The sequence below is a fragment of the Macaca fascicularis genome, chromosome 16, assembly GCF_037993035.2.
Source record: "Macaca fascicularis isolate 582-1 chromosome 16, T2T-MFA8v1.1".
NCBI lineage: Eukaryota > Metazoa > Chordata > Mammalia > Primates > Cercopithecidae > Macaca > Macaca fascicularis.
In genome coordinates, this window is record NC_088390.1 from 83009629 (window position 1) to 83037248 (window position 27620).

Genomic DNA, 27620 nt, shown 5'->3' on the forward strand with positions numbered 1-27620 from the left:
CTTAAGGTGGTTTCTGTTAGAATGAAGCCTGTTATCCTTCTCTTTTAGATTAAAGGTGTTGGCTGTGGCCTTGGAAACAGTCATGTGAAAACCCATCACCTTAAGGTGTTGAGTGTAAGGATCTTCATGATGAAGTTTCTTTAAATGGTGAGATTTTAAATTCTTTCATAGACTTGAGTATGCTTATGGTCCCCTTTAAGTATTGGTTTGTTAGTTTTGGGGATGTGTTGGTCTTCCAGGGTTATGTTTGCCCAGATAATGGAAGTAGTATGGAATTCCTTTTGCTAGGGTCCTTGCCAAGCACTCTCACAAAGAGTATTTTTTGTTTGTTTGTTTGTTTGTTTGTTTTGAAATAGAGTTTTGCTCTTGTTGCCCAGGCTGGAGTGCGATGGTGCAATCCTGACTCAGAGTAACCTCTGCCTCCCGGGTTCAAGCTAGTCTCCTGCCTCAGCCTCCCAAGTAGCTGGGGAATTTCTCCATGTTGGTCAGGCTGGTCTCGAACTCCCGACCTCAGGTGATCTGCCTGCCTCAGCCTCACAAAGTGCTGGGATTACAGGCGTGAGCCACCGCGCCCGGCCATAAATAGTATTTCTAATATCAACCCCATGTGAGGTAAATTTTTTCCCCCACTCTGCTGTTAAGTCAGTAAAAGTGAGGCTTAGAGAGTTCTCTTGCCCAAAGTGATACAAGCAGTTACTGAGTTAGACTGGCAGTTCTCAACTGGGGAGGGATGGTGTTCCTGGCCTCCGGTGAATGCTGCTATTAATAAATATCCTGGCCGGGCCTGGATATTTATCTCATGCCTGTAATTCCAGCACTTTGGGACGCCGAGGTGGGTGGATTACCTGAGGTCAGGAGTTCGAGACCAGCCTGGCAAACATGGTGAAACATTGTCTCTACTAAAAATACAAAAATTAGCTGGGTGTGGTGGTGGGCACCTATAATCCCAGCTACTCAGGAGACTAAGGCAGGAGAATCTCTTGAACCTAGGAGGCAGAATTTGCAGTGAGCTGAGATCGCACCATTGTACTCCAGTCTGGGTGACAAGAGCGAAACTGTAAATAAATAAATAAATATCCTACAATGCACACGACAGCCTGCATGAGGAATAATTGATCCACCCAGTATGTCAGTAGAGCTGAGGTTGAGAAACTCCTGTATACCACACATTAGGCTAACTAGATCTGGGCTTTAGTCTCAGCCTGTTTTCTCACCAGAGTCTTATTTCTTCATCTGTGAAACAGGGTTAGTGATTTCAAAACCTGACTATTACATCAGAACCACCTACAAAGTGTTAAAATATACACATTCCTGGGCCTCAGCTCCAGGCATGGGTGAGAATGGCTCTGGGGTGGAGTCTGGGAATCATGTGGCCAGTCCAAGAGCAAATGGGTAGTAACTAGATCAGGGGTGTCATCTTTTGGCTTCCCTGTGCCACATTGGAAGAATTGTCTTGGGCCACACATAAAATATACTAACACTAATGATGGCTGATGGGCTAAAAAAAAAATCTCATGATGTTGTAAGAAAGTTTACAAATTTGTGTTGGGCTGCATTCAAAGCCGTCCTGAGCCACATGCAGGCTGTGGGTTAGACAAGCTTGAATTAGATGATCTGATCTGTTTTTAGTGCAAGGATTTTATTATAGTGAGATTGTAGTGCTGGCTATTTTTAAGTAGCTCTTGGGCAAACCTCTAATCCTCTGTCTTAAAAAACTGAAAGCCTGGAGGGTGCGGTGGCTGACACTTGTAATCCCAGCACTTTGGGAGGCCGAGGCAAGTCGATCACCTGAGGTCGGGCGTTCAAGACCAGCCTGACCAACATGGAGAAACCCCATCTCTACTAAAAATACAAAATTGGCCTGGCGTGGTGGCGCATGCTTATAATCCCAGCTTACTTGGGAGGCTGAGGCAGGAGAATCACTTGAACCCAGGAGGTAGAGGTTGCAGTGAACTGAGATTGGGTCATTGCACTCCAGCCTGGGCAACAAGAGTGAAACTGTTTCAAGAAAAACAACAAAACAAAACTGAAAGTCACATGCTTGCTCTGCAGAGTTTGCGTGAGGGAAGTGAACAATTTGATAAAAAAATAGTTTGCATGTGCTGTGGCTGTTAGTGCCATGGGCCAGCAGGTTGAGGGGAGCTGAGTCCATGATGATGTCAAGTTATCCCTGTCTGAAGGCAAAGAAAGGCCTTTCAGTGTGGACTTTGAATATCTGAATCTCAGTTTCCCAAGTTTGCCTTACAGAAATTTTAAGCTGCTTGAGAGTTACTCTGCGTGTATCTTCTTAAGTAGTTTTTTTTCTTAATTTCTCTTCTTCCCAGGTGCAGTGAGCGTCAGTTTCCGAGGCCGGAAAAGGATCCTCTAGTAGCCACATTGTGGCAGCTGCCCTGAACCGGGACCTGGACCCGGACCCAAATTGCCATGTCTTTAATGCATGTAAGTAGACGAACTGGTAAACAGGCTTGGTTTGGGGGAGTGGTAATCTTTTTTGCTTCCCCTGCTCTGGACTTAAAGCAATGGATGCCAAGGGGCAGGGAGACTTTGGTGGCGTTTTGTTGCTAGGTATCCGCAATAAGAGACAAAACTGAACTGCTTTGCTGGAAACAAGTGAAATGATTGCTTTCCTGTTTGTAAGCTTTGTTTTTACATCTTTCATATCCCTAAGAAGTCCCACAAGCCTATGATGGTTAGTTATCCCTGTCTGAAAATCTGGACTGAGGGAAATCATCTATTCTGAGGCTTAAGGGTTTGGCTCCATGTTTTTTTCCCCCCTTTTTTCCCCTCAGCATATCCTGCTGAGAGCCCAGTCTAGAGCATCATTCCTCTAAAACGTGAAAAGCAAGTGTGTGGTTGCCCTGCTTTCTCTAGTCCCTTGATTATGGCTCTGAGGGTACAGGCTGTATGAGGTGGCGGAAATGCACAAGCAGCCAGGATTTGATTTATGCCCTTATTGTGGAATGAAAGTGTTTGTTACTTATTTCAAGAAAATGAATGTGCTCTTAGAAACAGAGTGGAATGTAGGATGTATGCCAGCTTGTGGCAGTGAGCATGCTTGACGACTCTGACCTTGCCTCTGCTCCAGGGTCCTGACATTTAGGGGAAACCACTGCTGTTTGGTTTCTATGTGCTTTGTTAAGGACGCCAGGGAGGTCTCCTGAGTTTGTAGCTTAGATCCTGTCTGAATGTCAGGACTGGTGTGTGAGCAAGAAAGAAGCCAAGTGGTGCTGGAGGGTGGGGTGCCCGGCTTTGTTCCCATTTGAATGCCAGGCTTGAAGTGCACACAGATTGCCTTTCTTTTCTGTTGAAATGGGAGGTGTGTGCAAACTCTTTGTATTTAAGGTTGTGTTTTTGCTGACACCAAAGAAGCTGTATTCTGGGTTAGATTTAATGAGCCTAAAAACTGGCCCCAGTAGTTTACAGCCTGCAAGTAAAACAGTGAAAAGGGCAGCTTATCAAGTGGTTATTGTCTGCTGAGTGGACTTGGCTATAGAACTCAAATAAACCATAAGATTTGACTTGAAATGTTTATATCCAGAGTTGTTTACTGGCCTCTTACCAGCAACTGCTCCCTCAGAGGTACTGTCTCCTTAAAATGAGTCATCCTGGATCCCCACCAGCCTGCACCAAAATGATGTGATAGTGACCCGTTATGCTCCCCCAACGCACACATGCCTGCTGGTGGTGAGAATGAGTGCTCTTAGACTGACTGCCTTTTTCTCCCAAATTAGTTGTTACATAGCATTCAGTTTTGAGTCACTTCCTTGGCTGTTACTTCAAATTATTCTCCTGTTTTATAGGTTAGCTACTAGCCATGCCAGATGGGATCAGCACAGCCCTGCCTCTGCTGCTAATTGTTCCTCTAAAGTAATCGCCATGCCTTCTTCGGGCTTCATCTTTAAAGGAATGAAGTGACTGAGATTATTCTGGAAAAGCTTTTGGCAGTTAGTGAAATTAGAGTACAACTAAGAACATTTTCAGACCTCCACTGTGGATGACCTGGGTATAATCTCACAATTCGATGGGACTGCAAGGATTGTAAACTGAAATGAACGTGATTATACTGTGTTGGAAGAGCCTAAGAGGAAACCGATGCCGTGAGTTTCAGAGAGTAACGCTTAACCCCAGTTACACAGGATACTATCTTGTGTTTTCTCTTTTTCAGTTACCCACTACATTGATTTTGTGATCTGCTAATGGGTTGCCACCCACAAACATTGCTTTAGCACTTTTACTTCAAATCAATGAAGGACTGAGAAAAGTTCTCCTGGTGTCTCCACAGAGTGGCTTCCAGGAACAGGTCTTTGCATAGAATATCAGTGGTTTCCTTTTTTGTTTCAAATAATGGTCGGAAGATATCCAGTGTTGACTCACCAAGGCTATCAGGTTCCTTTTTCCTTTTTTTTTTTTTTTTTTTTTTTTACATTTTATATTTTTGCTCTTTTTTATTTTAGTTTATTTTATTTATTTTTTGAAATGGAGTTCCACTCTGTCACCAGGCTGGAGTGCAGTAGTAAGTAATCTCAGCTCACTGCAGCCTCCGCCTCTCAGGTTCAAGCAATTCTCTTGGCTCAGCCTCCTGAGTGCTGAGACTACAGGCGCGTACCTTCTTTAGTAGAGACGGGATTTCACCATGTTGGCCAGGATGGTCTCTATCTCCTGACCTCGTGATCTGCCTGCCTCAGCCTCCCAAAGTGCTGAGATTACAGGCATGAGCCACCACGCCCAGCTTTTTTTTTTTTTTTTTAATTTAAATTTAAATTTTTTTCATTTTTTTGAGACAAATTTTTTTTGTTTGTTTTTTGTTTTTGAGACAGTCTTGCTCTGTCGCCCAGGCTGAGAGTGCAGTGGCATGATCTCTGCAACCTCTACCTCCCAGGTTCAAGCAATTCTTGTGCCTCAGCCTCCGGAGTAACTGAGACTACAGGTGCATGCCACCACACCTGGCTAATTTTTTATGTTTTAGTAGAGACAGGGTTTCAACCATGTTGCCCAGGTTGGTCTTGAACTTCTGAGCTCAGGCAATCCACCCGCCTTGGCCTCCCCAGGTGCTAGGATTATAGGTGTGAGCCACCACACCCAGCTATTTTTTCTTTTTTAATTTTAAAGTTGGGGGTCTCAGTTTGTTACCCTGGCTGGTCTCGAACTCCTGGACTCAAGCGATCCTCTGGCTCCAAGCCCACTACCAGTCTCAGGTTTTTTGCTAAAAGATCACTACCTTTTTTTCCTCTTATCTGCTGCCATGTGAGACGTGGCTTTCACCTTCCGCCGTGATCGTGAGGCCTTCCCAGCCACGAGGAACCATAAGTCCAATAAATTAAAAAAAAAAAATCACTATATAAGATACTAGGATGGATTGTGACCGTTGAGGGGTGCTTACATATCCCACATTTGACTACATTCTTTCCAAACTAAGTATTCTATCCAAAGGAACATACTGCTATCATGGAGACCAAAGAGGCACTGTTTAAGGTTGCCAAGGTGAAGCGAGCTGAGAGGCTCTGTTCTGGTGCCAGCAACTCTGAAATCTTAATTCCTGCTGTCCAGGCAGCAGAATGCCATGGTTTCCCCAAGTAGGTAGCTGCTTTAGCAATTAAAGCCCAAACGTCTGTTCTGTTCATCAGAGGTCTCTGAATTTCTGAAGGGGTATTTCGTTTCTGGTGACTGAGTTAATCCCCATCCCTCTTGTAAAGTGTGCTAATAGAATCAGCCTTTCAAAGCTACAGAACCAGACCATGCCCTAAATTGACCAACATGATTGATGTGCCTCGGGAAGTCTCTTGCCAGCTGTCCCTGTGAAGACCTTCCCCCCGCTGCTGCCTTGCACACTGAAGCATCTCAGACTGTGCAGAGCCATTTACTCATCAAGACAGTAAATCCCAGGGCTGGGTTAAGTGCTGTGTGATAACTTGGATGAGACTTCTTTAAAGCCACTTAAAATAAAATTAGGAAACTACCGTCAGCTAAGTTCAAATTTACCGAAGCCAAGATACAAGGATGAGGGTTTATTACCTGGTAACATCATCCTGTTGGTGACAAGGTGGGGATACGTCTCTAATGGGACTTCCCTCGGTGGCAGGCAGGCTGCCAAGCAACTAACCCCCATCGAGTGCCAGACCCTCCCAGTGTTCTGAGAGTGATCTCCATGCTGAACACCCTGCATTTTATATGATTTCTCGACCCAGCCAAAAAAAAGAAAATGGTCCATCACGTACACAGTTATCTAGTCTTAAGTTACATTCTTTTTTCTCCCACTTTATTATGGAGCAGAAGTAAGCCTATCATGTTCTTAGAAAGGCTCTTAAGAGGTGTCCTGGAGTCCTTGAATCACTTTAGCCTCTGGGGTAGGATGCGCCACCAGGAGGATTTGGGCTGGAGCTTGTGTGTTTGCCTTTCACCTGTACTGCTGTTTGATCTTGGTGAACACTCCACCGACATTTCCTAAAGTTGCTCAGTGCAAATCCAGCAAAGCAGTCCATTTTCCCTTGGCCAAGATTGAGATGTGTTGTTTTAGATGCATAGAGGAGTTTTCTTGGATGAGCCAAGGACAAGCTGGGGTGTCCTGGATTGAACAGACCTCGATGATAGTCGTGAATTCACCCCAGTGCCCTCTGTTGGAAAGAAAGGAAGGTGAAGATTGAAAAGTTAAGAAAAAAAGCTTTTGGCCACTTGAGAGGATCAGGGCCGCAAGTCTTGAAGAAGCAAAGGGTTCAGTGCCTTGGGATCAGCGCTGGTACAGCCGAAGGATGCCAGCGTTGTGTAGGTCTCTCCACAGGGCAGCTTCCAGGGACAGATCGTGGTTTGCATAGAATATCAATGGCTTCATTTTTCTTTCGAAATAGTGGTCGGAAAATTTCCAGTAGTTGCTTGTGATGAATCCATAGGCACTGACCTGGGCAAGGATAGTCATTGGATTAGTATTTGTTGAGCATCTAGTGTGAAGTGACATAAGTTTAGAAAGGTGTCCGCCTGCTGAGGTGAGGATAATGGTCTAGGGCTTATTCCCACTTAGCAAGTGGCGAGATGGATTCAGGGGTGACTCACTGTGTCCCCACGTCGCATAGCTGGTGATTGCCAGAGCTGGGTTTGGAACTGGAGGGTGGATGCAAAAGCCCATTACTACTCTCTCCCCATCCTAATTGGGGACTGCAGTCAAGACACTCCTGCATTAAAATAGGAAAAGGCCCGGTATGGTGGCTCATGCCTGTAATCCCAATGCTGGGAAGCTGAGGTGGGAGGATCACTTGAGCTTGGAAGTTTGAGACCAGCCTGGGGAACATGGTGAGACCCCGTCTCTACAAAAAGTTAAAAAAAAAAAAAAAAATGAGCCGGACGTGGCGGTACCTGCCTGTGATCCCAGCTACTTGGGGATCATTACACCACTGCACTTAAGCCTGAGCAACAGAGTTGAGACCCTGTCTCAAAAAAGAAAAAAGAGGGAAAAGATACAGGCCTGAGACATGGAGTGGCGTTTGGCCTCCAGCTCTCCGTAGCAGCTTAACATGGGCCATGGCCTCTCCTTGAAAGCTGCTGCTTGGCCCCCTGCCTCCACGAGGTTCACATGGGCCACATCCCATCAGGAATGACTCTTAGGTGCTTTCCAAGTATTTGTGTGTTTGTGTGTGGGAGGCTAAACCTACTGCCCCACCCCCGCTCTGGGATGTCCCCATAAAAGAATGTCCTTATTCAGCCCAGTGTGTTGAGGAGATTGGCTTTCACAAGGGCAGTTTGATGATTTGAGCCTTAAATACCATATTGAGTGGCTGCCTTGGAGAAGAGCGAAAGAAGGAAGCCTGGGGAAGATGTCAGGAGCCAAGGCAAGGCTGGTCCAGGACCTGCCTGCCCTTCAAAGGGCCCTGGGTGGTGGGCAAGGAAGTGGGCAGCACCGGCAGCACTATTGGAGCTGGGGATTCCGTGAACAGAGGCCAAGAGTCCCAGGTCCGAGGGTAAGGGGTATCAGGGGATCCTGCAGGGTTCTGTTCTATGTTCTGCCGGCATGGGCTTCTGGAAGAGAAGGCCTCTTACCTGGTCACAAGTATGCAAAGCTGTCAGCAGCATGAGAGCCCCGGTACTAGGCATATATAGGTCTCCAAAATTGGTGTTAATCAACTTTGATTTCAAGAACCTGGAAGCAAAAAGACGTTTCAGCTCACTAGCTTGATGGTTGTATCATCACACTTCACAACTACACATTCAGATAGGTGGGAAAACTTCAAAAACTCAGGGCCTTTTACTCCTATCAGTTCTTTATTTGGTCCAAGCGGACTAAATGCAAAGATCTTTGAGACCTTAGGTAAGATGGGGGGTGAGAAAGAGGAACCACAGGTGAAATCCTTCCCCCTTTCGGCAACAGCCTGTTTTCACCCCAAGCTACTAAGTAACCACACTGCCAAGGGCATAGGTGGCCTGTTAATTTAGCCTGAGACTGCGGTTTCTCTCTACCCCACATATTGATTAAGTAGAAATCCCGTGTGAGGGACAGGGAGCTCAGACCCTGTGACTGGACCCACACAGTCCAAGAGTGAGGCCGGGGTGTGACCACCGGCTCTGCCCTCAGGCCTGAGTTGACATCAAGCTGTGCCAGGCCGATCACCTGACTTCTCTGAGCCTGTCTTCCTCTGTAGCATGGGACTAGTTGGAGGGGCTTCATTTACCTCCCTAGATTCACTCACCCCTCTCCAACAGCTCCCTGCCCTGGGATTCGAGCCTCTGGTCCACAGCAGGGTTTCTCAGTCTCAGTGCTGTTGATGTTTGGGGCCAGGTGCTTCTTTGTTGCTAAACGGGGACGTTCAGCAGCATCCCTGGCCTCTACCCACTGATGGCACTTGCCCCCACCACCCTTTCAACAACCCTGGACGAGGGCCATATGCACATCCATATTGAGAACTCCTGGCAGGAGGGAGGGAAGGGAGGGGAGGGGTGGAGGCTGTTGCCTGGGTCCCTCCCCGCACCTTGTGTCGGTGTGTTTGGGCCTGAAGATTCTGATGGCCTGCTGCTGACGGCCCCAGTGCTGCTGTGCACGTTATGGCCCCCAATTCCCAGTCTGCCTTTGTGAACAGTTCCTAGTAAATACACCTTGAGTTATCCTGAGCTTCCTGTCCATTTCCTGGGGACTGACATATATCACACTCCCTCTATCAAGGTGCTAAATAAAACAGTAAATGAAGTGACAGTGCTTCGCACACAGCACTCGGGACATTGGAGCTCTGGTTATTGGTCAGTGCGTGGGGCTCGTGGGAGGGCTCTGCCTGGATGTAGGGTGGGTATGTAAAAGCGGGAAGGAAAGGGACGCTGTTCTTCAGGCACCCCACTCCGTACCTTTTTGTCAGGTAGCTGATGAGGTCCGGATGTAGCAGCTTGAATTTACTGGCAGAAGCTTCTGGTCCAAAATAAGTGTGCGGCCTAGGACCCATGATAGAAGTGGACAGAGCGCCCAGAGCCGTCGTATTGCAAGGGGGAGATGGAGGGGAGGGTCAGGGTGCCAGAGTAGCCGCGGTACCCTGAGCGGTAGGAGCGGGGCTGGGAGTAGTAGCGGGAGAAGGGGGTGTAGAAGGTGGCAGGCAGCACGGTGGGGACCACATGTGGCTTCCCGCTCACCAGGACCTCCACGGGTGGGGTGTAGGAGAGAGAGGAGGGGGGCATGAACAGACCGGGGGGAGTTGGGAAGGGACAGTGAAACTGGGGGTGGTGGGGGGGCGGGGGAAGGAGAGGTAAGTAGAGCGAGTCAGGAGGGGGTGGGGGCTTCCGGGCAGGGCAGGGAGAGGGACAGGCAAAGCATGGGTTTTGGGGAAGTGGTGCTGTGGGGGGCTGGAAAAAGGGGGGCTCCTTCAGAAAGCGGGGCACATAGGGGGTGATATAGGATGGGATGTTCTGAATTGGTCCGATATAGGAAGATGAGGGGGCAGGGCTGTAGAAGGACTTGGGGGGCACAGTGGGGGTTAGGGAAGGGTTTCGAGAGAGGGATTTGAAACCAGACTGGGAGGGAGATTTGGAGGTGGGTGGGGTGGGGGATTGGGCGGCCCCGCGGGGCACGTGTTGGACCTGAGGACTGGGGTTCAGGGAGGAAGTCCGGGAAGAGGGCTGTGAGGCACTTGGGGTGGGAGGGTGGGAGGGGGGCCGGGAGGAAGAGCCCCGAGTGGGGGAAGGGGCTGAGCTCTCGTGAGGCTGCTGGCCTGGAGGGGTGACAATGCTATTGGAACGGGACTGGGAGGGAGACTGGGTAGGGGACGGATTAGGGGTGTGGGAAGGGGAGCTCATTGGTGTTGGGGAGGCTTAGGTCCACCCGATGTCTCTGAGGCAGCCCCAAGAGCCCAAGCCCAGCGTGTCACAAAGCCCAGCTCAGACCAGCAGTGGAAGCAATTGTTGGGTAATCACCAGGGCGGGGGGCGGGGTGGGCCTGGCTTTAGAGCCCTTAACCCGTAAGGACCACCTGTAAAGCCGCTCTGTGGGGGTGGGCGAGATGTCCTCAGGGAGACCCCAGAGATAGGGCTGGTTGTCTGGGCCACAGCAGTGGTGTTGATTTTTAGGGACCTGATCTCAGGGACAAGAAATTATCTCAGAACCCCCGGGAGGAGGTTCAGATGAGGGTCAGGTGGTGGCTCAAGAGAGCTGGACCCAGGCCTGCTGTGCAGGAAGGTGGGAAAGAAGACAAAGGGCCCATTGTTTCCGCCTCTCAGGATGCTGGGCCTTGAGTCTGCTCTCCCGTGTCACAGGCATGACCCTGGGACGGATGCCCACCAGGAGGAGGGGCACAGACTGGCCCCGACTGGCTTCCAGCACAGTGTGCTCAGTGGGACGGCAGACCCTGCCCAGTTTGTGACCTGGAGCTGCCAGGGGCAGCCGGGCTGGGCAGGGAGAGCACAGCCTGAAGCCGAGGAGCCAGACCTGCTCGTCCCATTCAGAAAAGCTGCCTCTCCCGCCCCGAGCCCACCACCCCAGAGGGCTACTGGGAACCCGGAGGGTCACCTGGGCTTTCCGGGGGTGGACGGAAAGTAGAATTTCCCAGTGCCGAGTTACGTGAATAATTGGGGATGATTGAATTCTTAGGGATTTTCTTGCTGCCCTTCACCCACCTCCTCTTACCCCATGATGGGCCCTGGGAGCAAAAGGGAGACAACCATAGCGCCCCTGCCCCTCCACCACGCCCCACACCACCATGGCCTGGCTGCTCACCTGTCCCCTTTATCTAGGCCCTCAGGGACAGGCACGCCCAGAATGGCTGATCTCAGCATCACATAGTCGCGGATGCCTGAGGGGATGAAGATATACTGCAGGTCCTGTCAGAATAGAGACAATGAGCCCAGAGGGGAACCAGGCCATGCTTAGCTCCTCCGTGTGGACAGCCCTCCACCCAACCTTGCCTGCTGAGCCGACCGGAGAATTTCCCTTAAATAACTTTCATTCCCACCCAGAGGTACGGTACTGGTTTCAATGTAGGCCTGCAAATCCTCTAATGCTCCTTCAGGAGGTGGCACCCAATTGCCTTCCCCTAGAGTATGGGCTGGACTTAGGGACGCATACACAGGCCTTTTCTGATAAAAAGGAAAGTGATGGTGCGTGGCTTAGAGACTAGGTCATAAAAGGTGCTGTGGCTTCCTTTACGTTCTCAGATCACTCACTCTGGATGAAGTTAGCTGCCATGTCGTGAGGACACTCAGCCTACAGGGGGCCCCAAGTGGCAAGGGCCTGTGAGACGCCGCCTTGATGTCAGCCCCAGTCAAGCTTTTGGGTCTCTCAGACGATGCAGCCCATCATCTCCGTCACCTGAGCCAAAACCTTTCACTAAGCTCCCCCCAAATTCCTGACCCATTGAAACCACAAGATGTTTGTTGTTTAAAGTCACCAAGTTTTGAGGTCATCTGTTACACAGTAATAGATAACTCATACGTGTACTGTGGCTACACCAAAACTGAGGCCGGGCACGGTGGCTCACGCCTATGATCCCAACAATTTGGGGAGGCCGAGGCGGACAGATCATGTGAGGTCAGGAGTTCAAGACCAGCCTGGCCAACATGGTGAAACCCCGTCTCCACTAAAAATATAAAAATTAGCCAGGCATGGTGATGCGTGCCTGTAATCTCAGCTTGTTGAGAGGCTGAGGCAGGAGAATCACTTGAACCCAGGAGCCAGAGGTTGCAGTGAGCTGAGATCATACCATTGCACTCCAGCCTGGGTGACAGAGGGAGACTCCGTCTCAAAGCAAAAACAAAAACAAAAAGTCTAAAGCTGCTCCATTTTGTTCCACTTCACAGAAGAGAGGTTCTAGTGTGAGGACTCAGTATGGCGTAGACACTATGGTAGGACACTCCTTAAGCCCCTGGTCAGGGGAAGAAGCTTCTAGAAACCCAGCTCAGCTTCCTTCAGCACTGCAGATTCCCTTTTCCTAGGATCCCCCTAACCCTGCACGTGGCACCCACAGCACCTGAGGAGGGAAGCTTTGAGTTACGGCCCCTGGGTGTGGGTGGAGGAACCTGGAGGCCGGCAGGTAGGGCCAGATGCTGGCTCCCAACGCACTGGCTGCCACCTGGTGCATGTCCCTCAGTGTCTCTGACCCTCAGTTTCCTATACAGGGCTATTGTGAGATTTCGAGAGGCCACACCACATTCTTCCAGGGGCCAATGTGGGGAAATGGAAACAACGCCAGGGCTCGGGTCAGAGGGGCCTAGATCTAGATGGTTCCAGCTGGGTGACCTTGGACACGTTCCTGAACTCTCAGCGTCTCTGCTTTGTCATCTGGAAATGGGGACAAGGGTCCCACTGAGGGCTGCTGTGGTGACCGTGTGTGTGCCCTGTAACATGCTAGAAACAGAGGAGGAACTCCATAAATCCCCTTCCCCTGGGAATCGCTAGGACAGGCTGAGCTCCCCAAAGAATGCCAACTCTCAAGGTGGGGGGTACTCTGGGTTCAAATCCTGACCCTACCGCTGACTCACTGAATGAAAGGTGCCAGGCTTTTATTCCCTCACCAGTGAAACCATGGGTTGCACGGTCTCTGTAAAGTGCCTGGCAAGTCGTAAGCATTCGGTAAATGCTAGCCATTCATGTCCCATGCTGCAGAGGAGTCCTGTGCCGCCTGAATCCGCAGGGAGTCCGGGACCAGATCCCCCCTCATCTTCAGTGGCCATCTTGTGTATCCAGAGTCCTAGCACAACCTCTGCACCCACTGGACCAGGGTGTGTGAGCCCCGTGGCCCCCCACTGAGGGGACTCCAGGAACAATGATGCCATTGTTAACTATAATGGCATGCCTGCCAGAGGCCTCACCTGTCCTTGTGGCACGGAGGTGAAGCCCAGGTTCCAGTAGGAGACAAGGGAATTCTTCATCGTGTTCACAGTGAAACCATAGAAGGAAGTCTTGGTGCCCACATCGCGCTCGAAGCCTTTGATCACAGCTCCATTGAGTCTGGTCGGCACAGAAGCCTGTCAGTGTCTGTGGTTACACCAGGCCGTCTGCTCTGCTTCCATCTCCACGGCTCTGCCTGGCCTGTCCCCCCAGCCTCTACGACCACTCCTGCCCACGGCAGTACCAGTGCCCACTTGTCAGCCAGAATCCCACTCCTCCAGACCTCAAGGGGTGATGCCCTGTGAGTAGGTAGAGGTGGCCCTGGCGGCTGCTTCCTCCCGGGTCCCCTGCACGGGCACCCATGCTCTGTCCTCAGGGCCTACTGTTTGTGTTTGCCTTGTCCATGTCCATGTGCCCGTCACAACTGCTGAGCTGCCCAGGTCACTGCTGCCATAGCCCACTGCCCCTGGGGGAGACCCCCCCACCCTCCGGGCAACTCTCCCTCCCGCCCCTCCCCAGCCCGTGCCCCTCATACCTGAACACATAGTCATGGGCATCGATGTTGGGACCCTGGCGGGACCCATTCAGAATGCCTCCGTTGCCCACCACAGCACACCGGATACACTTTGGAGGGGAGTCCCTGGGCGGAGCGAACAGCTTGGCGTTCTCTGAGCTGTTCAGAAGGCTCAGGGTGGAGGCGATGGCTGTGGGTGCAGATGGGGAGCAGCCATAAGAAGGGCTGGCATCGGGGCACCTGGGGCCTTCCCTAGGCTGGTTCTGGTGCCCCATGTCCCCTGAGGCCTGACCCCAGCTCCTCCCAAGAAGCACAGAGGGCGGGAGGGGAAGGAGATGTCTGGGCGGGGGAGAACAGAAAAGCTGACAGTGGAAGAGGGGGCTTGGCGGCCTTCACTTGTCTTAACCCGAATAACTTATCCTCTTAAGACTATTCCTAGAGAAGTGGGCTCAGAGCTTTAAAAAGACTGGGCCGGGCATGGTGGCTGATGCCTGTAATCCCAGAACTTTGGGAGGGTGAGGCGGGCAGATCACTTGAGGCCAGGAGTTCGAGACCAGCCTGGGCAACATGGTGAAACCCTGACTCTACTAAAAATACAAAAATTAGCCAGGTGTGGTGGGCATGCCTGTAATCCCAGCTACTTGGGAGGCTGAGATGCAAGGATCACTTGAACCCGGGAGGTGGAGATTGCAATGAGCCAAGATTGTGCCATTGCACTCCAACCTGAATGACAGAGCGAGACTTGTCTCAAAAATAAAAAAGACTGTATATTGCAAAAGAAAAGAATCGGAGGCCAGTGGGGGTTTGGGTGCAAGTGTAATGTAAAGGGGGCTCTGGGCCTGCAGTGTGGGAGTTCCTGCAGCAGCAACCGTGAGTGAGGTGGTTTGAGGCCCCACAGCCTCTTTCCTCGGCCACCATTGGACGCTGCAGCCTTTCTTGCCAGGGAGGCCCCAGGTCGGTGAGGGCTGCTGGCGGGGGCAGCCCCAGGCCTCTCACTGACCCCTGGGTGCTTGGACGGAGGAGGGAGGTGAGGCAGGAGTTGCATAGCTGGGGCTTCTGGGAGGAGAGGGGGACAGAGAGGCCCTGTATCACCAGTGCTATGAGGGTAGGGAGGCCTGGCCTACCTCAGGGCCAAGAGCAGGAAGCTGAGAGAAGGCAGGTGAGAGACAGTGGGCCTGGATTACCTTGGTAAGAGAGCCCCCGCCAGCCATACGGGGCTTTGTGTTGGCTCAGGCGGTCCCAGAGCTCTGGGGTGAAGAGTTCCCCCCACAGCAGCACTGGAACAGAGAAATTGAACAGGCCACGGAAGTGGGGGTGCCGCTGAATGGCCAGGTGAAGCAGGTGTCGGCAGGCCTGGCCCTGTGGGTGAGAAGGTGGGGGCTGAGCCTTGTTAGGTGGGGGCTGGGGTGGGTGGGACTCCCCGCAGACCCTGCAGGGTAGTTGGGAGTTGTGAGGGAAGGCCTGCCCTGTCCCCTCCAGATCAGGGCCATCCTTGCATTTTTGAACTGAGCTGGCTTCTAGGGGGTCTGGGAACTTTCTGGATTTAGCCTGCCTAGCTCTTCTCCCAGAGGCCACGTCCCCTTGGCCTGATGGCTCTGGCCTCATACTCCTTCACCTCACGCTTGAGCGAACTCTGGGGCATTTTCTGATGCGTGGGTCTGACCTGCCTGCCCTTTGGTGGAGGAGTTTCAGCCTGGGCTGGGCTGAGGCCATCACCTGGATGTAAACCCTAACCCTGCTGGTACTTGCTGTGTGATTTGCGAGTGAACAGGCTGCCAGGAAGATCCGTGGTCTTTCTTTCCAGTGGTGCCTTTAGGGCGTAGAAGTGTCCCCCCAAAATTCATTACCCAGAGCCTTGGAATGTGACCTTAGTTGGATCTAGGGTCTTTGGAGATGGAGTTAGTTAAGAGAAGGTCATATAGGGTGAGGTCGGGCCCTAACTAGCCTCCTTATAAGGAGGCCAAGTGATGATGAAGCAGAGATCTGTGCGATGCGCCACAAACCAAAGAGGACGTGGAGCTGCCAGAGCTGGGGAAAGGCAGGAGAAGCTCTCTTCCAGCCTTCAGAGGCAGCGTGGCCCTGCCAGCACCTTGATTCTGGGCTTCTGGGCTCCAGAACTGTGACGATTCAAGTTCTGTGGATTGAAGCCCCCCAGGCTGTGATCATTTGTTCCAGCAGCTACAGGGAAGGAACACAGCACCTCTGTACTTGTGGGCCTTGAGGGAGGGTGAGGTCAGGAAACAGGCCCCAGCCTTGTCTGCCCATGATCTCACAAGGTCAGAATCACACACAGTCACGGCCTGGGCAGGCCTTCTATTACTCCTGAATGGGGCTCTTTGTTAAGCCATTGGTTTGATCAAAGGGCAAAGCAGGAAATAGCTGTACAGTAATTTCTGCTATAATGCAACTTGTGAGTGGCTGAATATCACCATGCTGTGCAAAGCTATGCAACCATGACCATGGGGCAGCCGGGCATGGGGGCTCACCCCTGTAATGCCAGCACTTTGGGAGGTCAAGGCGGGAGGATAACTTGAGGCCAGGAGTTTCCATAACATAACAAGACCCCATGTCTGCAAAAAAAATTTTTTTAATTAGCCAGGCATGGTGGCCCAGGCCTGTGGTCCCAGCTACTTGGGAAGCTGAGGTGGAAGGATTGCTTGAGCCTGGGAGATTGATGCTGCAGTGAGCTATTGAGACTGCACTCCAGCCTGGACAACAGAGTGAGACCCCATCTCAAAAACAAAACAACAACAATGGCAAAACGAAAAACCATGGACTTATGAGAAAATGGGATGAGTGACATAACACTGAAAAGCTGTCAGGAATGCATAAAACCAAAGATACAAATCGAAGAAAGAAAGAAGCACAGTTTTATGGATGTCCCATGGTTAAGGAATACTTGAGATGGATGTGGAAGTGGGAGTGGAAGTGGGTGTCGGAAGGGGGCAGTTTGTGTGATATTGTGAAATGGTGGAAAGAAGGTTGTCTGAAATCGGAGGGAATTGTGCCACCAGGCTCACTAGGGCAGGTGAACTCATAACACACTCAGTGAAGCTGATGGAGATCTCAGGTGCGCATACACAAAAAAATACTTTTTGTGTATTCTTGCGTGGCTCTGCTGAGTTGGGTGTGGTTTCTATGTTAATCTAGAGTTTTCACTGACAAAATCACTCAAAAGAAAATCCAGGCTGGGCACAGTGGCTTATGCCTATAATCCCAGCACTTTGGGAAGCAGAGGCGGGTGGATCCACCTATGTTCAGGGATTTGAGACCAGCCTGAGCAACGTGGTGAAACCCCATCTGTGCTAAAAATACAAAATTAGCCTGGCGTGGTGGCACATGCTTGTAATTCCAGCTACTTGGGAGGCTGAGGCACGAGAATCACTTGAACCTGGGAGGTGGAGGCTGCAGTGAACCAAGATGGCTACAGTAGCCTGGGCAACAAGAACGAAACTCCATCTCAAGAAAAAAAAAAAGAAAATGCAAAATTTATGTGATGCTCAGATTGTTTCCTAATATGTCATTTCTTTTTTTTTTTTTTTTTTTGAGACAGAGTCTCACTCTGTCACCCAGGCTGGAGTGCAGTGGCGCTATCTTGGCTCACTGCAAGCTCCGCCTCCCGGGTTCACGCCATTCTCCTGCCTCAGCCTCCCGAGTAGCTGGGATTACAAGTGCCTGCCACCACGCCTAGCTAACTTTTTGTATTTTTAGTAGAGGCGGGGTTTCACCGTGTTAGCCAGGATGGTCTCAATCTCCTGACCTTGTGATCTGCCCTCCTCGGCCTCCCAAAGTGCTGGGATTACAGGCGTGAGCCACCGGGTCCGGCCCCTAATATGTCAATCTTGTTGGAACAAACTAACAATTTCTTTTTCTTTTCTTATTTTTTTTTTTTTTGAGACAGAGTTTCGCTCTTGTTGCCCAGGCTGGAGTACAATGGTGTGATCTCATCTCACTGCAACCTCCATCTCCTGGGTTCAAGCAATTCTCCTGCCTTAGCCTCCCAAGTAGCTGGGATTACAGGTGCCTGCCACCACGCCTGGCTAATTTTTTGTATTTTTAGTAGAGATGAGGTTTCACTATGTTGACCAGACTGGTCTCACACTCCTGATCTCAGGTGATCCACCCACCTCGGCCTCCCAAAGTGCTGGGATTACAGGCGTGAGCCACTGTGCCTGGACCAAATTAACAATTTCAAAGTAAGCATTATAGCAGAACTGACAGCTGGCTTGCGTTTATCCCATGGATGTGGTGTCAAAGTTTCCTCCTTAGCTCTGACCACCAGGAAGCTCAGAGCTAGATATATGACATGTCTCCCACTTTGTGACACATTTTTTCCTGCGCTTATTTTACATTGTCTTATTTTCATTTCTTTACTTCTTCTCCTTCCCTCATTTCCTCATTTTATTGTATTTTATGTTTGTGCCCTTTTTTTTTGTTTTTTAGACAAGAGTGTTGCTCTGTTGCCCAGACTGGAGTGCAGTGGAGCGATCTCGGCTCACTGCAACATCCACCTCCCAGGTTCAAGCAATTCTCCTGCTTCAGCCTCCCTAGTAGCTAGGATTGTAAGTGTCCACCACCATGCCTGGCTAATTTTTATATTTTTAGTAGAGATGGGATTTCACCTTGTTGACCAAGCTGGTCTCAAACACCTGACCTCAGGTGATCCACCCACCTTGGCCTCCCAAAGTGCTGATATTACAGGCGTGAGCCACTGCACCTAGCCATTTTTGCCTTCTAATATGTGTCCAAAAGCCACCTCAAACCCTTTGTTTTAGACCAGGTGGGGACGTATGTCAGTTAGCATCAAACAGCTCAAGGGTCAAGGCAGAAAAGACTTCAGGAAGCTTGAAGATGACCTGGTCCAAGCACTCCTAAGGTGCTGGAGGTCTCTCTTCAACCTGCCAGTCAAGTATCCACTGGCCTCTGTATTTATTTATTTATTTATTTGTTTATTTTGGAGACGGAGTCTCACTCTGTCTCCCAGGTGGAGTGCAGTGGCACGATCTTGGCTCACTGCAACCTCTACCTCGCGGGTTCAAGCAACTCTCCTGCCTCAGCCTCTCAAGTAGCTAGGATTATAGGTGCCCGCTGCCATGCCCGGCTAATTTTTTGTATTTTAGTAGAGACGGGGTTTCACTGTGTTGCCCAGGCTGGTCTCGAACTCCTGAACTCAGGCAATCCGCCCGCCTCGGCCTCCCAAAATGCTGGGATTACAGGTGTGAGCCACTGCGTCCAGCGGCCTCTGTTCTTAAGACAGGGCCCCCATCACCTGCCCAGGGCTACTTGCTGTGTCTCTGAACAACTTGGCTGTCACTAAGCTCTAGCATGCAGTGAAATCTTTCTCCCTGAGGCCCCAGTCAACATGTCCCAGTTTAGTCTCTTGGGCATGGAAAACACCTCTTAAGCCTGTATTAATCCAGAACAACACAGTCATCATCCTGATTAACGGCAGCACATGGAGCCAGGGTGGGGTGGAGTGGGGTGGGGTGGGGGAGGCTGTATTGCACAATGGTTCTGAGCCAGGTTCTAGACAAGAGGCTCAAACCCCAGGACTACCTCTTACTACCTAAGCAGGGTACTTAACTTCTTGGTGCCTCATTTTGCTCATTTGTAAGGGCCACATTCTAGGGTTGCTATGAGGCTTCAGTGAGAGAACACAGGTAAAGTCCCCAAATCAACGCTGTCTGTTACTTACAGTTATGAGGCAGGGCCCTGAAGCTTCTCAAACCTTCTGGGCAAGCAAGGGCATCTTTCCAGAGCTTGGAGTTTGCTCCAGGGTGAGCAGTTTAAATGTGACTTTTATACGAAGTAGATATTTTGAGGAGTAGAATATAAAATTCACAGGACTATTTAAGATACAATCTTAAGACTCCAAAGAACTCTTCAGCTGGCTACACCCCATGAGTATATATTTATTCATCTTTCCCTGCTGTTGGGCCACAAGAAACCCTATTAGTCAGGTCTGAGTGGCCCTGAAGGGATGGATGCTCAGCTCGTAACTTAGGGCGTTCCGAAGAGCTCCTGCCCAGCAATCTCATGAGAATGTTCTTGTTCGCTCTTCTTCCCTCCTCCCCACTAATCTGAGGGTGCTCAAAACTGCCACAGGGTAGTCGATCACTGTACCTTTCCTGTCCAAGAATTCGATGCCTTGGGTTGCAAGACTGCTTGAAATGATGTGGTGTCCCTGGGGGAAAAAGTAGAAAAAAAGCAGGGGTCAGCAGCTCTGACCTACCCCTTGGAAGCTTTTGGACTGACTGACTCCCTTAGCTCTAGGGGCAGACAAAGTTTGTCTGTGCCTATCGTGGTGGCTCACACCTGTAATCCCAGTGCTTTGGGAGACTGAGGCGGGAGGATCACTTGGGACCAGGGGTTGGAGACCAACCTGGGCAACATAGCGAGATCTCATGTCTACAAAATTAAAAAAATTAGCTGGGCATGGTGGCAGGCACCTGTAGTCCTAGCTACTCAGGAAGTTGAGGCAAGAAGATTGTTTGAGACCAGGGGTCAAGGCTGCGGTGAACATAATTGTGCCACTGTACTGTAGCCTAGGTGACAGTGAGACCGTCTCTCAAAAAAAAAAAAAAAAAAAAAAAAAAAAAGCCTGTTTGTTATTTTGATTTTTTCACTTCTGTACTCTTATTCTTTTTGTTGTTGTTGTTGTTTGTTTGTTTGAGATGGAGTTTCGCTCTTGTCACCCAGGCTGGAGTGCAGTGGCACAACCTTGGCTCACTGCAACCTCCGCCTCCCGGGTTCAAGTGATTCTCCTGCCTCAGCCTCCTGAGTAGCTGGGATTACAGGCATGCGCCACCATGCCCAGCTAGTTTTGTATTTTTAGTAGGGATGGGGTTTCTCCATATTGGTCAGGCTGGTCTCCAACTCCCTACTTCAGGTGATCTGCTCACCGTGGCCTCCCAAAGTGCTGGGATTACAGGCGTGAGCCACTGCGCCCAGCTCTGTGCTCTTATTCTTGCCATGTCTTTTCTCTTTAGGCACACAGGATACTGTCACTTTCTTAGGTTTACTTCACTGTGTAAACTCAGAGATCAAGACATCCCTCAGCAACTGGCAGAAATGTGGAGTTTATAGAACAGTGAGATGGTGGTTTAAAATATATGAAAATAAAGAAGATTGCCAGCCACCTGGAACTGTGACCATCTGAAGGATCTCCCTGACAGGGCCCCAGAGGTAGGCATTAGGTCTGAGATGACTGGGCCTCCGTTCACCTTTGTGTGGGTCATGCCCACCAACCCTGAAGTACAATCCTGGTTAAGGTTATGGCTCTTGCTATGGTTTGAATGAGTCCCTCAAAGTTTATGTGTTGGAAACTTAATCCCCAATGCAACAGTGTTGAGAGGTGAGAACTTTAAGGGGTGATTAGGTCACTTGGGCTCTGCCTTCCTGAATGGATTAATTTGGTTATTGCAAGAGTTGGGTTAGTTATTGTGGGAGTGGATTCCTGATACAAGGATGAATCCAGCCTCTCTTCTCTGGAGCATACGTGCTCTCTTGCCTTTCTGCCTTCCATCTATGAGGATGCAGCAAGAAGGCCCTCTCCAGACACAGACCCCATGACCTGGGACTTCGCAGCCTCCAGAACCATAAGAGGTAAATCTCTGTTTTTTGTAAATGATCCAACTCAGGTGTTCTGTGATAGCAGCACAAAACAGACTAAGACAGCTCTGAAACCTCACTTCCTGGGTTTGCAACCTGACTCCACCACTTGGCTGCTGTGTGATCTTGGGCAGTTGCTGAACTTCTCAGAACCTCAGTCTCTGCATCTATACAATAGGGATAATCATATTGAGCTCCTTGGATTGTTAGGAGGATTCAAACAGAGTGTATGTTAGCACATATAAAAAGTGTCCTCTAGGTGGCCAGGCACGGTGGCTCACTCCTATAATCCCAGTACTTTGGGAGGCTGAGGCGGGCGGATCACGAGGTCAGGAGTTTGAGACCAACCTGGCCAACATGGTGAAACCCCATCTCTACTAAAAATGCAAAAATTAGCCAGGCGTGTTGGCACATGCCTGTAATCCCAGCTACTCGGGAAGCTGAGGCAGGAGAATCACTTGAAACCGGAAGGTGGGGGTCGCGGTGTGCAGAGATTGCACCACTGCACTCCAGTCTGGGTGAAAGAGCGAAACTCCATCTCAAAAAGAAAAAAGTGTCCTCGAAATGTTAGCTATTATTACCTCCTAAAGGAGGAAGAGAAAGGATCTTGCTGTGTCAGCCTCTATTATAAGTGTCCCTTCTAGAGGGCAGTAAGGGGGTAGTGTTCCTGTCCCCTCCCAATGCCCAATTCCCAGGCACTAGGTGGCCCCTGAATCAGAGCAGAAGGAAAACATGAAGGAAGGAACAGGGGTCCTTACCCTTTCCAAAGGGTGGCCAGGCTTCTCTCAGACCCCTCCCTTCACCCCAGCAGCCACAGGGAGCAGGTGCAGGGGACACTGAGTTGGCAGCTTGCAAGAGAAACAAAGGTCTCTTGTTGCCTGCTTCTAGGTGCTGAGGTGGCTGAGCCACAAGGGAACCCGGGATCTGGCCTCCCTTTGGTTTCCAGGTTTCCTATAAAACCCTGGAGGGATGGCACAGAAAGAGCAGGGTTGATTCTTTCCCCCATCCCTCTCTTGCCCCCTTGGACTGTCCACCTGTCCGCCCACATAATCCCATAGTTCCTGCTCATGAGCACAATCTGACCCCCTCTGAGAAGGAACTAGGACAGTGGTGCTCAGACTAGTTGCCTATGAAACCCCCCAGGGAGGTTTGAAAAACCCCATTGTTCAGCCCTGACTCCTGAGATTCTGATCTGATTGTTCTGGAGTGGGGGGCGGGCATTGGTGAGTCTAATCCCTACCCTCCCACCCTAACCAGGTGATTCTGCTGTGCAGCCAGGCTGGAAAGCCTGACAGAGGAGCTGCGGAAGAGGGTGGAGTTGAGACGTGGAGAGGTGGGGGCCGGTGGGGGCGGGTGGGGGCGGGTAGAGCTGCAAGGGAGGTGATGGGGAATGTCCAAGTTCAGTTTTGCTGCCCTGAACTCCCTATCCTCAGGGAGGCCTGGTGCAACTTCAGAGCATCCCTAGTGCTCAGCAACTTCTCCCAGACACGCTCCCACCGATCCTTCCAGCCCCTCCCTCTCAGGAATCCAAGTGCCTGGGGCACGTGGGAGGGCGTAGGAAGGGGGCCAGCCTGCACATGCCCTTCTGGGAGGTTTAACCAGACTGAGGAGATACGCGGACCATGTGCTGCGTTTTTCAGAACGCTAATTCTACTCACAATTTAGATCATATACTTTTTTTTTTTTGACGGAGTCTGTCTCTGTCACTAGGCTGGAGTAGTACAGTGGTACACTTCGGCCCACTGCAACCTCCACCTCCTGGGTTCAAGCGATTCTCCTGCCTCAGCCTCCCAAGTAGCTGGGACTACAGGTGCATGCCACCACACCCAGCTAAGTTTTGTATTTTTAGTAGAGACGAATTTCACCATGTTGGCCAGGATGGTCTTGATCTCTTCACCTTGTGATCCGCCCGCCTCAGCCTCCCGGAGTATTGGGATTACAGGCATGAGTCACTGCACCTGGCCTTTTTTTTTTTTTTTTTTTTTTTTTAAAGACAGGATCTCACTTTGTCACTCAGACTGGAGTGCAGCAGCAAGATCTTGGCTCACTGCAGCCTCAACCTCCTGGGCTAATCGTCCCATCTCAGCCCCCCAAGTAGCTGAGGCCACAGGCATAAGTCACCATGCCTGGCTATTTTTTTGTTGTTGTTGGTATTTTTAGTAGAAACAGGGTTTTGCCATGTTGCTCAGGCTGGTCTCAAACTCCTGGGCTCAAGCAATCTGTCTGCCTCGGCCCCCCAAAGTGCTAGGATTACAGGCATGAGCCACCATACCCGGCCTTCATATTCTTAATACTTAGCCCTAGAATGTTCTCCTTTTAAAAACAGCGTTGACAATGGATAGTAACTGGCAGCCTTATGTTGATGCTCACTGTCTCTTCTATTAAACAACAACAACAACATTTAATAGAAATCCCCATGTGTGGGACCCACTGATCCAGATTCTGCCATGAGGAAATTCCCAGACTGGGCTCCATTCTAATCTGCACTAAAGAGCCCCCTCCTTGGGCTCTGTAGAACCTGTCCCAGCTGCCCATCTTCCTGGACTGTCCCCTGTAGCCAGGATGTCCATTTGCAGTCCCTAGCTGGGGAAGCTCATGTGGCCTGCTGGCTCTGCCCAGAATGCCATCCACCTCCCACTCTCTCCCAGACTAAATATCCACCTCTCACAGCAAGGCTGAGTCCTGACCTGCCTCGCACTGGGGTTTAAGCTACAGTGCAAATATAGTGAAACAGCAGGAAAGGGCCAGGTGCTTGAGTCATACTACATTTTGAAAAGAGGAAAGATCTTTTCTTAAAAACAAAACAAAAAAACATTGTTGCATTATAATAGAAGTATAGTAAACTTCATACTTAAAGTTGTATTAGATACCTTGAAATAATTTTGTGTTTAAAAAAAAAATGTATTACTCAGGAGGCTGAGGTGGGAGAATCATTTTAGCTCAGGAGGTGGAGGTTACAGTGAGCCAAGACAGACCCATTGAACTCCAGCCTGGGTGACAGATTGAGACTGTCCCCAAAAGATTATTTTTATAAGAAAAGGAATTCATTTCTTACAGTTATGGAGGCTGAGAAGTCCAAGGTCGAGGAACCACGTTTGGTGAAGACCTTTTTTTTTTTTTTCTGCTCCTTGTGGAGCAGGGCTACCCCATAGGCAGTGGTCCAGAGCAGCCCAAGGGCCTTGGTGTTGGTGGGGCAGGATGTCACATGCAGAGTGGGGCTGAGCTGCTAGATGAGGTCTCTTCCTTTTTATAAAATTATTTTTAATTGGCACATACTTGTGCATATGTACAGGGTACAGTGTGATTTTTTTTTTTTTTGGAGACAGAGTCTTGCTCTGTCGCCCAGGCAGGAGTGCAGTGGCCCCATCTCGGCTCGCTGCAAGCTCCGCCTCCCGGGTTCACGCCATTCTCCTGCCCCAGCCTCAACAGTAGCTGGGATTACAGGCGCCCACCACCACGCCTTTTAATTTTTTGTGTTTTTTAGTAGAGATGGGATTTCACCGTGTTAGCCAGGATGGTCTCCATCTCCTGACCTCGTGATCCACCCGCCTCGGCCTCCCAAAGTGCTGAGATTACAGGCGTGAGCTACCACGCCCTGCCACAGTGTGGTATTTCATTACGTGTATGCGATGTGTAATAAGCAAACCAGCTAATTAGCGTTTCCATCACCTTGAACTTATTATTATTATTTTTTTTTGAGACAGGACCTCCCTGTATTGCCCAGGTTGGAGTGCAGTGGTGCGATCACAGCTCACTGCAGCCTCGACCTCCTGGGCTCAAGGGATCCTCTCGGTCAGTTCCCCAAATAGATGGAAGCACAGGCATGCATCACCATGCCCAGATAATTTTTGTATTTTTGGTAGAGATGGGGTTTCGCCATGTTGGTCAGGCTCATATCAAACATGTATATGCATTGAGATACTTTGTGTTTTAAACATCTTTACATACAAGTGACAAGGATTCCTTTTCTTTTGAGACAGGGTCTCGCTCTGTCGCCCAGGCTGGAAGGCAGTAATGCAATCACAGCTCACAGCCTCGAATTCCTGGCCTCAAGCAATCCTCCCACCTCGGCCTCCCAGAGTGCTGGGACTACAGGCGTAAGTCGCCATGGGGTGCCAAGATCCTCTTTCTTAATGCCTTCAGTCCTTGTCAGGTTTCGTACCCTCATTACGCAATTCTGACTACAAGGAGATGTAGGAACTTCAGGTGGAGCCGCTAGAACACCCTTTGTTCTAAGAGCGCTGGACTCCTAATCACTGGCAAGCTGTTTCACATTCTTCTGCGACTTTTGGTGTGTCCTTTGACTGCATCTGTGGAGACCAGATACTTACTTTGTTTTCATCCCGTTAGGCCCCCAGCAAGGTTGGTGGGGAGTGCACAGATGGAAAAGCGCTAGAAAGGGAAAGGCTGGGGCTGCAGGCCTCTCCCTGAGGCTGCTGGCCCCTTCCCTCCTCCCAAACCCAGACTTCCCACGGCTTGGTCCGCTTTTTTTAGGCTAAGCGAAATCGTTTTGCGGCTTCTTCAGACACTGGAACCACCACCTGCTAGAGGCCGGCTCCCAGGTTCTCCTCGTGGGGCACCCAGGAGAGGAAAGTGCCCAGGGAGGAGGAGGGAGTGCAGCGCAGCAGGCGCCAAGGGGAGAGCGCGGATGGAGCCAGAAGTCGCCCCTTGTTCCCCCCGGCGCCCGCCTCTTAGATACCGAGAGTAGAGGCCGGGGAGAAGGGAGCGGGCGCGAGGCGGGCAGAGACTGCAGCGGGCGGGAAAGGCGACTGGCCGCGGCCGGGCCGAGGGTCCCCACGAAGTTGGAAACCGGAGACTTGGGTCCCTGCCCAAAAAGCAGTATCTGACGTTACCGAGGGAGAGTTCCCGACAAAAAAGGAAGTTTTTATCTGCGTCGGGGTAGATTTCTACAATAGAAAGTGTACTCATCATGCGGGGGAGGACTTCACCAACAAGCGTGCAGGGGCGAGGTCTTCCTTGGACCCAGGCAAAGGCCGCGGGGTCCGGGCAGCACGAGGTTAAGGCTGGGAGGGGGTTCTGGCGATAAAGGGCCGCGGCCCGAGTTCTTGCTGAGAGCTGCCCCAGAAGGGTCGACGCGGAGGTTGGGCTGAGGACTGCGGGCCGCCGGGGAGCCCTGGGCTGGGCGCCCTCCCCGCGCCCTGGTCGCCCCCACGCCCTCCCGCTCTGCGCGCGGCAGCCCCTACCTGGCTCTGGCCGCGGGCCCCGGGTACCGCTGCACCGCCGAGAAGTACAGAGCAAAGAGAAGCCCCGAGCAGGCAGCCGTGAGCAGCAGCAGCAGCCAGAAGAACGGCCCGCGCGGGAGCCCCATATAGCCCCGGCCCGCGAGCGCCCCGGCCGCCGACGTCCCGGGCAGAAGGGAGAGGCCCGGGTGGGCCGGGTGGCACTTGCGGAGGCGGCCGTCCTGTCCTGCCCCGCCCTGCCCGCCTGGTGCCTGCGGCACCTCCCCGCCCGGCAGCTCCCTCTCAGCCCCAGGTGAGCGGCCAGACGCTCCTGCACCCTCGGGGGCTGGGCGGCGAGTCCCCTGGGGCGAGAGTGTCGCCCCGGCACCCGGAACGTGCAATCCTCTGGCCCTGCCCCCTGCCCGGGGACTTCGGCAGCGGCCACTCCTGCAACTGCGCTCTCTCCAGCGCCCAGCCCCGGGAGGCCGCCAGTCTCGGCTTGGTCAGGGCGCTTTCCTCGCGCGGTCCGGGTTTGGCTAGGTGCGGGTAGACACCACCACCTGCCGCGCTGGCTGCGCTCTGCTCTCTCCGGGCCAGGCACTCGACTTCCAGACTCCGTGTTGGGTGGGCGGCGGCCGGGAGATCTGCCCGGCGCACTCCAAAGGACCCTCAGACCTGTCAGTCTGCGGACACCAGGACAGCTGGGAGGGGGCGGGCAGGATGAAGGAGCAAACCCCAACAGCTCAGTCTCTGGGCTGGCGGTAGAGAGGGCAAAAGGGGGTGAGGTGGGGAGCCTGCCCTGATGTGTTGCGTGGGGAAACTGAGGCTGTCAGCGCTTATTTGGTGACCATCCAGGGTGGCCAGTCCCCTCAATCGCATTGAGTTCCTTTCACAGAACGAGGCCAGTCAGAGAGACCACCTGAAAGGTTCAGCACAGCAGGTTCCCAAACTTGTTGGTACCAGGGACTGGTTTCCTGGAAGACAGTTTTTCCACGGACAGGGGTGGGGGTGAGGGGGTTGGGGATGAAACTGTT

General features: G+C 51.4%; 2 protein-coding genes, 1 long non-coding RNA gene and 1 other non-coding gene across 22 annotated transcripts in view; 2 read left to right on the top strand and 2 right to left on the bottom strand.

Annotated features, from left to right (window-relative positions):
- LOC101925788 (uncharacterized) overlaps positions 1–27620 on the top strand; it is a 110774-nt gene that overhangs the window by 1155 nt on the left and 81999 nt on the right. For 4 of the 11 annotated variants that reach the window (XR_012426205.1, XR_010582025.2, XR_010582027.2 and 1 more), the window contains exons 3-5: positions 49–147; positions 2325–2439; positions 3801–4097. This is a non-coding gene — a long non-coding RNA (uncharacterized lncRNA). Of the gene's footprint in view, positions 1–48; positions 148–2324; positions 2440–3800; positions 5621–18238; positions 18358–20784; positions 20981–21327; positions 21401–25386; positions 25720–27620 lie in introns of those variants that run through there. The other 7 variants (XR_001486184.3, XR_012426207.1, XR_012426208.1 and 4 more) reach the window with 5 other exon arrangements.
- On the top strand, positions 2676–2747 carry LOC123569610 (small nucleolar RNA R38). The gene has a single exon (XR_006693425.1). It is a non-coding gene; the product is annotated as a small nucleolar RNA R38 (small nucleolar RNA).
- ST6GALNAC2 (ST6 N-acetylgalactosaminide alpha-2,6-sialyltransferase 2) lies at positions 5991–26948 on the bottom strand. Of its 9 annotated transcripts, XR_010582020.1 has the most exons (11): positions 26611–26948; positions 19919–19979; positions 14980–15154; positions 13817–13985; positions 13263–13401; positions 11173–11276; positions 9319–9402; positions 8026–8125; positions 7045–7163; positions 6718–6892; positions 5991–6611 (listed from the first exon to the last, which is right to left on the bottom strand). XR_010582020.1 is itself a non-coding variant. In XM_065532035.1 (10 exons), the coding sequence occupies exons 1-9, from the start codon at positions 26733–26735 to the stop codon at positions 6725–6727; spliced, it is 1125 nt and encodes a 374-aa protein (XP_065388107.1). In that variant the 5' UTR covers positions 26736–26948; the 3' UTR covers positions 5991–6611; positions 6718–6724. The 9 variants fall into 9 exon arrangements, 4 of the variants coding, with proteins under 4 accessions (XP_065388107.1, XP_005585130.2, XP_005585131.2 ...); XM_065532035.1 differs by lacking the exon at positions 7045–7163; XM_005585073.4 differs by having other exon boundaries at positions 5991–6892.
- On the bottom strand, positions 9398–10257 carry LOC123569555 (testis-specific serine/proline-rich protein). The gene has a single exon (XM_045376605.2). The coding sequence runs from the start codon at positions 10255–10257 to the stop codon at positions 9403–9405; it is 855 nt and encodes a 284-aa protein (XP_045232540.2). The 3' UTR covers positions 9398–9402.